This window comes from Bactrocera neohumeralis, chromosome 3, assembly GCF_024586455.1.
Source record: "Bactrocera neohumeralis isolate Rockhampton chromosome 3, APGP_CSIRO_Bneo_wtdbg2-racon-allhic-juicebox.fasta_v2, whole genome shotgun sequence".
NCBI classification, from domain to species: Eukaryota; Metazoa; Arthropoda; class Insecta; order Diptera; family Tephritidae; genus Bactrocera; species Bactrocera neohumeralis.
Window position 1 is genome coordinate 63,410,542 of NC_065920.1, and position 10,986 is coordinate 63,421,527.

The following is a 10,986-nucleotide window of genomic DNA, read 5'->3' on the forward strand; positions in this document are numbered from 1 at the left end:
GGCGAAGGGTACATAACGTTTGTAGCTAATTACAAGCTATTTATATAATTGGTGTGTTATAGTTACCCAAATTTTAAACGGATATTGTCGCAACTAATTTTGTAAACAATGATAGCTGGGTACATTAAAGTGATTCAACATTATGGAGAGGAAGGCAAAATGTCATAGAAAGGATGTAAGATTGTAACCTGTTTTGGGGTTGGCTAGACAGTTCATCATTTTGAAATTAAATACACATTTGTTGTGGTAGAGAGTGTATCTTTCCATTTTCCACTGCTGATTGATTATATTAAACAATTGTCATCCTAAATGTAGGCAACAATTTATTATAGTGTACAATTATCGAAGTTGCACACCATGTATAGGATTGAGAAACTAATTTTACATATTTTAAAGCTATTATAGCTTTAAATCGTACTCATTCTGAATAAATCGAAGCTAAGATACCCAATCAGAAAATATATGAAGTTAAAGTTACCTAATTTTCCCCTTATCAGAAAATCGGTTTAGCAACAAATGCCTTCCCGAACGGAGATTGAGGAAATTAATTTAAAAATTGGTAGCTATGTAACGTATTATTAGTAAAGCACTCATTGTGAAAATATTGCAATTGGACCCCCTCTTTGATAAAGTATCAAGTTAGTTTTAACTCAATAGCAACAGAGAAGCTTTCATATTTTTCATAATAGAAATGCCATTTAGTCTCAAATGCCTTCTCTCGCTTTATCGAATTCTAAACAAGTTAATAGCATTACAAAAAAATTCATAAAATCATTTCAACCTTCATAATAATATTGGCGAACTAACATATAAAACTGCCATTATAATTTTCGAGAAATATTAGGAAAAGCAGTGGTTTTTAGTTTCTTAGAAGTATGCTTAAAAAATAATGTATTCCAGTAATGTTTAACTAATTTCTTATTTATATTTTAAACGTTGGTGGTGCTGGGGAAACTTGTTCTTGCTTTATTCAACTGTTGTTTGATTCCATTAATCATTTAAGCTCCTAAATGTAGGCAACAAGTTATTATAGTGTACAATTATCGAAGTCGCACACCAGTTATAATATTGGAAACTCATTTTACATCTTTAAAATCTATTGTAGCTTAGTATCGGGCTCATTTTGACTAAACCGAAGCTAAATTATCTAATCGGAAAATATATGAAGTTAAAGCCACCCACTTTGCTCCTTATCAGAAATTCGGTGTAGTATCAAACGCCTTCCTCAATGCTTCAATTATTAGTAATATGGACTGGAATAGAATATAAAAAGTATCAATAAAATTTTAGGTAATCATTTGAAAAAAGCAAAGGTTTTGGAATAAAATGCAACCTTCAAGTGACTGGTGGGATTCTAGGAAACACTTTTTATGTATAATTGAAAAACAATTTAACTCAGTGCCAATTACAAATCTCTGTCTACGATCAAATCAATTATTAGTCAGCCTTAGTTTAGGCTATAATCAAAAAGTGAACTTTCAGCTACCTTCCAGCGACTGATCGGATGATTTAGCAAAAGCCTTTATATGTGAGGAATTCAATCAGAGGTTTTATTATGTTTTTCACAGTATAAGAACTGTAGGAAACAAATTTTTATATTGTGTCTATGACCATATTCATGTGGTGAGTCACGACATGGAGTAACTTGAAAATCATTCAGTATATGCCTGTACATATCTAAGTATATTCATTTGAAGAGTAAAAACTCAAATAAGCCAAAATTTGTACATGGGTGGTTTGTACGGTTTAAGAGTGGTGATTTTGGCTTGCAAGACGAAGAATTTCCACGACGCCTAAAAGGTTTGAAGATGAGGAACTGGAAGAAGAATGTTGCTAAACAAAAGAACATCGCAAATTTCAAAACGTTTCAAGCCTGTCGGACATATTCCAAAGCAAGAAAATTTGGTGACAAATGCATTGAAGCTATGAGACATTAAAAGAGGAAATGTTTCTCGAACACTACAAAAAGATGTCGTTTTTGCAACGCATTGATTTTGGTGGTCCATCGAACCCATTACTATAATCTTAAGTTCAAAGAGTCCTATGTGAACCAGCCAAGACAAAGCTGAATATTAATGACGAATATGGTGGAATCAGAAGGGCGTGCTGTATAATGAGCTTCTAAAACTTAAAATTAAATTATTAATCAATAACTTTACCGGCAACAAGTCATCAAATAGAAATGACCGATTGCCAAAAAACCTTCGGAAGTCGCGACTAGACACCAATTTTCCCACATGATTTCCATCGGCTTCAAGTTGCAAGGTGAAAACAATTTGGACAGCGACTGGGAAGTTTTGCTTATCCATCATGTAGTACAGACATTGCTCCTTCTGACCACCGTTTATTTCGGTGGATTCAACTATCACTGGAATACGGTTCACATCAGAACAGAGTATCAAAATTTAGCGTGATTTATTCTTGGTAGTCAACTCGGCGAAGTTCTTTTGCGATGGAATCCACAAATTGTCAGAAAGATGGAAGAAAAGTTATAGCTTGAGATGAAAAATATTTCGAATAATACTTTTGTATATATTTTTCTTAAATAAACGTTCAAAATTTGGAAAAAGATGCACGAACATAGTTATGAACCCAATAAAATTTTATTATTTGGGCCCAAAACGAGCGAATATCCGTCACACACTGAAAAAAAATTTTGGAAAAATTCACAACAGTGCCTGAGTAATTATTTGGACATGAAATAGGAAAAATTCGTGGATTAAAACCTTTTTGTCATTGACTGCGCCAAATAATTTCATTCTACAAATTGATTTTTGATACAATTTTTATGCATGTTGGCAGATGCTCGGCTGGGGGCTCTCTCCCTCTTTCATGCACTGTTGCTACACAGCTGTTGTTAGATAAATTCTGATCTACGGTGCAGTAGTATGGTGGACAGGTGTACAGAAATCCACGTACCGGAAGCTAATGAAAAGGGTTCAGAGGTTTGCTGCGCAGTGCATAACGAGAGCTTTAAGAATAACGGCGGCTCTTGAACTGGTACTAAACCTGCCACCTATCAACCTCTTCGCTGAAAACTGCGCTACAAAATTACGGGACGACTATTGGCTGCAGGAGAATTTACATATAGAACTTTCGGGCTCAACATCCGAAAACGTGATCAACATTGGGAAACCCATGCATTGTCTATGTATACGACGATCTTGACAGAAGCATGGTAAAGAAAATCAAAACTCAATGGAACGAGCTACTTGGGTGCAAAACAGCAAAAGTCATGTGCAAAACGGTAGATTGAAAGTACACAAAATTCCTATTGGCACTCGATAGAAGAGACTGTAGAAACATGATGGGAATACTAACTGGTCACTGTCTATTGGCGACACATGCCCACAGGATGGGGCTGACAGTTCAAGAAGACTGCAGAAATCGTTACCCGTACAATGGCCTAAGGCCGAAAATTTAGAAGACTTTAACACAAAAATTATTTCAGATATCTACTTAAAATTTTAGTATTTTATTTTTAAAGGTAAAGCGATTCTAAATAAGGAAAAATCGATTTTTTTTTAATTTCACAATAGGTGTACTCTTAAACTGAAAAAGAGAAAGTAACTATTAGGGGCTATAACTTAGCACGAGGAAGTTTTAGATCCTGCTAAAAAATTTTATACAAAAAATATTTTTCTCCCCTTTTTTTAATACAATACCACCATCCCCTTTACTTTATTATCGGTCTATCATTTTCAAATACCACCATCTTCTCCACTTATATTCCACAGCTCTAAACGCACTGTGGACTTTGGCTTGGCGCGTGGCTATTCAGGCACACAAGAGGCGAAACATCGCATGGGCTTGGCCGCTGCCAACTTCCCCGGCGGTCCAGGCAGGAGGCGGCGATCGGAAACCGAAGTCTAAAGTGTCTCAAAACACCCAGGCAGCAGGCAAGCAAGCGTGCGAATGAAAATATGAAAACTTCCTGATTTGAAAATTTCTGAATTTATGCCGGATTTATTAGAGAACTCTATAAGAATTTGTTGATTATTAAATACATACATAAAACATATATACATACAAGCATACAAATAAAATAAACAAACAACAGCGGACCAAAGCGCCGCTGGCATCCTAAAGTATATAGTGACTATTTTTTATTAGCCTAAATATATATGTATATATGTATTTAGTACAAGACAAAAACAACAAAACATACGTATTTATTTACAATCTACACACACTGTAACCATATTTACAAACATATTTATATTTATGAAAGAAAAAAACAAATGTGAAAAGTATTTAGCTTCAATTTATTGTATTTATTATAAATAAATAAATATTAAATAAAGTAAATTAATGAAAACTATGCGTGTTGAACACATTAAATTATATTTGCAAAAAAACAAAAACAAAAACAACATACATATGTATATTCTCAAAAAAAAAAAAAAAACTAGAAAAACTGTTGCTCCAAAAGTTTTAAAATTGCAAAAATAAAGTGAAACGAAACGATCGATGTTGGCATTTTCTCTAGCTTATAAGAAGTGTGCACAAAACATGCGACAAATGCATAAAAAATATTTTAGAAAAATTTACTAGAGAAATTTAGTAAAAATGATGCAGAAAGTGCGTACGAGAAGTAGACGAAAAAACACTTGTAAAATAATAACAAATTAAAGAGTATTTAATGCAAATTATTTGAACAAAAATCTTTAAGTAGGTATGTAGGTTAAGCAGACATACAGCAACAACAACAGCACAACACGGCTTAAAACAACACGAACAACACCAGTTAAGCCACCGAAGCCACGAAAAAAAAAATACCACAAACGAAAAATTTCACACACACACACATTAAGGCCCCCGAGAGAAAGTGAGAATTTTAGAAAATTTCGCAACATTATATTAACTGTATTATAACAAAAACAACATACTACTACCAGCATGTAAACTTACAAGCATACTTAATATTACAAAAACAAAATTCAAATGAAACGAATAAAATATATATATAAATGTATATGTACTTACTTGTATAATATGAAGAGTGACGAAATACATGCATACATACGATGTGAAACAGTTATGAGCAAAATAAAAAAATTAAATGAAAATAAATTGTACTGAGAAAAACCAATAAACAAAGCGTTTTTCAAAAATAATGTGTAGAGCCCATTGGACGATAATTTTTAAAGAAAAAAATCTGAGTAGGAAAAACCCATTGGTTAAAAGCAGGTATTTTCTTCTAGAAGATAAAATAACAATAATTAATCATTTTGTAAAAAAAATCAAGAAAAGACTTCGAAATCGACCTTGAAAAATAATGTACCGATTTCTTGTAGATACCTTGAGCGTAAAATTGTTTCTTTATTTTGATCGTTTGTTTTATGGCTATATATGATACCGTTAGTAAACAATTTCTAAAAACTTATTTGAAATTTAAAATCTCATGGCTAATTTCTTAAGATATCTCGTCAAACACAAAAGTTGCCATACAAGGACAACATTTTGGTATGTCAGTCTGTATGACAGCTACATGCTATAGTAGTTCGATCTGCACAATATGTTAGGAAATTATAGCGATGATTTCGAAAATAATCGGAGCAAAATTTCGTAAGGATATCTTTGACAATAAGAAAGCTTTTCATACAAGAACATCATTAGGATTGCTCAGTTTGTATGGCAGCTATATGATATAGTGACCCTATCTGAAAACTTTCTTTGAATATTGTTGCGTTGCCTTGAGTAATAATATATACCAAATTTCTTGAAGATATCTTCTCTAATATGAAAGTTTTCCTTACAACAACTTCATTTTGAACGTTCAGTTTGTATGGCAGCTATATGATATAGTGATCACATCTAGAAAATTTATTCAGATATTATAGCGTTAGTGTTAGTTTTCTCCCGATTTTATTCATTTTAACCACAAATATGCACAGTTATTGGAAAAACACGTGCTCTGAATTTTATAAAGCTATTTGCCGATATATGCGGTATGAAGTCACACGTAAATTGGAAATCTTTATATTAGGTATATGAGGCCTAAGGAAGTATTGACCCAGTTCAAACCATTTGTCGCACACTGGCATCTCTCATAAATCTCTCTGCAATTAAGTTATAAATCTGACAGATTTATGTAGAAGTAGATTCGATTCGACCCAGTTCGATTTCACCCATTTTCATAGTGTAAAATAAAAATATCAGGAGAAGGACACATACCAAATTTGGTTAGAATCGGTCAGACGGGTCTCGAGATATGTGTTTTCACCTAAAAATGACCTTAAAGCCTTGTCGCATCATCTCGAGGGTAAAAATTAATGTATCTGGTATGTTGGTAGGAGTACTTATAATATTTGCGCTAGGCGAGTTTGGTTATTGTAGATTAAATGGTTTAAGATATATGTAAATTAAACTTATTAGAGGGCGAGGCCACGCTCATTTTTTCAAAATTTTTTGCCCGTAAGTGCCCATTTTGCTTTGCAATTCCCTACGTTAAATTAGAGTATTATACATTATCTTAATTTTATGCTTTGTTATGGCACCCCAAATTGTTGTGGTCGTGGCAGTGGTCCAATTACGCCCATCTACGAACTCCACCCACCCTACTTTACTTTTTTTTTGCCAAGGAACATGTATACTAAGATTCATCAAGATATCTCAATGTTTACTCAAGTTCCAAAGTAAACAGAACTTTTTGAATCTAGCGCCCCCTGGTGGCGCCATCTATATGTCGGCTGGTGCGTTAGAATCTGCTATCTTTATCGATTGTCCAGTGAGAATTTCAAGACATTTCATTGATTGAAAGTGAAGTTATTGCGTTTTTAGTGTCAGTATGTTTGTGTTATCGGTGCGAAAATGAGCTTCGAACAAAGAGCCAACATTAAATTTTGTTTTAAAATTGGTAAAACTTTTACCGAAACGTTTCAATTGATGAAACAAGTTTATGGCGATGATTGCCTAACCCGTAGCAGAGTGCACGAGTGGTTTCAACGTTTTCAAAGTGGTCGTGAGGACATAAATGACGATCAACATGTGGGCCAATCAAAATCCGTGATCGCCGGAAATTCCATCGAAACTGTACAAGAATTCATCAAAAATCAACCGAAATCATCATTGAAATTCATGGAAATGAAATTGAACATCTCCAAAACATCGACATATCGCATTTTGATCGAACATTTGAGCTTATGAAAGGTGTGTAACAGGTGTGTTCCAACATTCGATTCGACGCTTGTGACCGATTATTTGATAAAAATCACATTTTAACCATTAACCACTCTTCATATTCAACTGATATGGCATCGTGCGAATTCTTCCTTTTCGGAAAAATGCATTTGCCCATAAAAGGAAAGCGTTATGCAGACTTAGAGCTCATTCAAAAGGCTTGCACCGGCATACTAGCGGCAATACCGGCCAAGGAGTTAAAACACTCGTTCGGCATGCTTTTGGACCGTGCAAAAAGCTGTATTGAAGCACAAAGAGGCTGGAGACCATTTTTCTGTTTTGTGTTTTTTTTTTGTAAAGTCCTGTTTACTTTGGAACGCACCTTGTATATAACCCTATATTTTTATAAAGACCGGCTTTGAAAGTTTCATTTTTTATAGCATAAGAGGGCACCATAATCGTAGGTAATAATCTATGTCCCAATACGTGAAGATACATATGTATATCGTAAAATTAAATAAGTATTTTTTATGGAAAATACTTGATTCCGATCGTTAAGTTTGTATGGTAGTTATATGCTTTAGTTGTCCATTATCGGCAGTTCCCACAAATGAGCAGCTTCTTGCAGAGAAAAAAGTACGCAAAATTTCAGAGCGATATCTCAAAAAGCTCGCGTATATAGAGACAGACGGACAAATGGACATAGCGAAATAAACTCAGCTCGGCACGCTGATCATTATGGAAAAAAGCTAAATTGTAAAGTAGTTGATAATAATAAGATTTACAACTTTTATTCTGACACCTTTTACACATAAACTTAAAATTTATTTGAAAATTTGAAATAACAAAGTTTTTGTGTTTTTATTTTTTTTATAAAATATTGAATTTATTTTTTTTTTTCTTTTAAGAAACTTGGTGTAAATAATTATTTTTATTTTCCAAACTTACTATATTTTCTTATTTAAAATTTCTCTTATTTAAAATATTTACTTTTTTACCTTATTTTGATTTAATATGGCAAAACTGAAAACACTAATTTTTATCCGAAAATTCTCACATCAAAATATCAGTGTGTTTTTAATTTGGTGGGTTTTATTTTCTTTTAAATGTCTATTTTCTGAAGGCCCCTCTAAAATAAAAATATAATTGTATTAAAATATTATTATGACAACTGGTCTTCTGTTAACAATACTGTTTGTGTAGCTGTTTCTGCTCTGCTCCTTGCTAAAGTCTCACGTGTGCTCACCAACACTTTTACTCTCTTTGCCGCCCACAGTATTGCTCTCTTGGTAATCAAGTGTTTATGCATTAATTTTAAAGTTAATTACTTCAGCAATTCCAAAATATATATGCATAAATATATATGTAAGTATATACAGCGATAAATAAATACTAGCTGTATAAGAGACACCGTGCTATATACACAAGCACTCATACTTAGGTAGAAGCAAAAGTCATCTTAGTTGTTATCTGCTGCAAAATTGGAACTTAAGAAAGTCATAGAAGTCAAACGGAAGCGTCTGGTGAATAGTTGAATGAAAGTGTTCCAGGCAAGGAATGCTTGAATAACCATTATGTGCATAACTACAACCACATTCACACACGCCAACAAACATTATAACGTCAATGTGAGTAAGGTACTAATTTAAATCAATATTAAATATTTACTACTATTTCTATACTTACACATACATAAATACATACATATGTATATGCATCCATACGTAACTTCAGACTACTATTGTATTATAAGGCCATAAATGTCTACGACAACAAATTATACCAAAGTAACAACTGCTTGGAAGTTCGTGAAAGAACTTATACTAACGCAGCATAGAAGAAATAATAAAAATAAAATTATGTAGTAAAGACAACTTAACAATATTTCGTTGTAATTAAAGGGAATAAAGCGTAAGTGTTATCTTGGAAGTGTTTGAAGTTGTAGAAAGGTAACCTAGGCTATATAACTCAAAAATATTTTTTCGGAACTTTTTATGCCATGATTATGCTGTAAAAACTACCCTAAAAATTTTTTTTTTTTGACAGAGACAAAGCCGGAGATGTAAGTAATAAATAAACTTGACCATTTGCAAGACATCTTCATCAAAATTTAATACTTATTGGCAGTCTTCTATACAGGTAAATATGAGTTCTAAATTGACCCGTATTTGTATGCTTTATCTCAAAGAACCCCCACAAATTTCAGTCTCACTTTCGATTTTCAATACCAAAATATTTCGCACTTTCACTTAAATTCAGTTATATTTATATTTGTCTGCACTGGCCTCCACAGGTGTCTGTATTTAAGACTTTATTGGCATTTTGTTGTCTGGTCTGCCGCAATTAATTAGCGAAATTAATTGAACATCTTTATCCTTTTAACATTAACACAGATTGCCAAATGCATACATGCTAATGCGAATAAATTATTGCACCGGTGAATATATATTTATGGATATTACTATGTACATATGTATATATATATAAGTAGACTCCTTAGGGAAACGGCGTTCAGAAGTGGATCATATAAACTCTCTTCAGCTGTTGTTCAATATTGGTATCATTGGAAGATTGCTCGTGAACTACTTCATATCGCCGCGATGGTAGCTGTTCTAGTGTGTACAATAGACTCACAAACGTTGAGGTTACATTTCTTGTTGAAGGCAAATTGCAAAAGCTGTAAGAAAGAAGGCCAGGGGGAGTAATCTAAACACTTGCTTTTCGAATTCTTCAGCTAATCTGACGAAATGTCTAGGGTCGATATTACCCGCTTTAATAAATAGCTAGTAGTTTTGGGCATAACAAAGAACCAGCTCTACAAGTGGGATCCACCCATCTTACCTTTGGCGTGACGATCAGCCCCATATGTACGATCTTGTATACAAAAGAACTGGAATCATACAGTCCATGGCTTAAGTTCACCAAATAAAAACAAAGTTTGTACGAACTTTACAACAAGAGAAAAAATATTTTGGTCTTCAAAATTGCATTGGTTAATTTTCAAGAGTTTTGGTGATTAAGCAGTAGAAATAAAGTTTAGAAAGTCCTCACTTGATTCTTGATTGATGCGATATGTGGGAAGTGGCGGCGTCTTGTTGAAACCAAATATCGCTAAGATCACGAGTTTCAATTTCAGGCATCAAATAGTTGGTTATCATGGCGCGATAATGGTCGCCATTGACGGTTGCGTTCTCTCCGGCATCATTTTTGAAGAAATATGGACTGATAAACTCCCTAGCTCAAAAACCAGAAATGGGCCTCAACGCTGAACAAAATTTGGCTCGAAAACGTCAGATCATCATGGAACTTTTCAATAGCACATAGAGCGAAGCGATGCCGCTTGGGAAGTTCGAACGGCTTCAGTTCGTGTAGAAGCGGTATTTTGTACGCTTTAAATTTAAAATCTCGACGTAAAATGCGCCAAGTCGTTCCATACGTCAGACCGAGTTGCTGCGAACGGCGCCAAATGAACTCTTCACGGTTTTGGTGTACACACTTAGTTACGCCTGCTATGTTTTCTTTACTGCGTGTTGAACGTGATCCATTCGGTAAAATATTGTCCAATAATGAATGCTGGGTCTCAATATGGGTGATGGTGTTGCGAGTAGTATTCAAAAACGACATTATAGCTTGGCACGACTCACGCGACATCTGTTTACTTGAATCACCTGTTAGATTGATTCATAACCTTTATACCGACTACTTTTTGCAACAGTAAAGCATTCAAAAAGGTTGAGGTACCTCTGTGACGATCTCAAATCGGTCGGTGTTCGAATAGTATCAAAAATGACAAGACAATGCTGTCCATGTTTTTATATTCATATTGTACACCGAGAGTTCGTCCCACCTGGCCAAACGATTAAT

At 33.9% G+C, this 10,986-nt stretch overlaps 1 protein-coding gene across 2 annotated transcripts in view; it reads left to right on the forward strand.

Moving 5' to 3' along the window:
* The window catches only part of LOC126752872 (diuretic hormone class 2), a 57,356-nt gene extending 52,472 nt beyond the window's left edge, over window positions 1-4,884 (forward strand). For both annotated transcript variants that reach the window (XM_050463874.1, XM_050463875.1), the window contains exon 4: window positions 3,738-4,884. In XM_050463874.1, the coding sequence (XP_050319831.1) occupies window positions 3,738-3,873 (136 nt within the window). In that variant the 3' untranslated portion in view covers window positions 3,874-4,884. The remainder of the gene's footprint in view (window positions 1-3,737) is intronic.
* The last annotated feature ends 6,102 nt before the right edge of the window (window positions 4,885-10,986 follow it).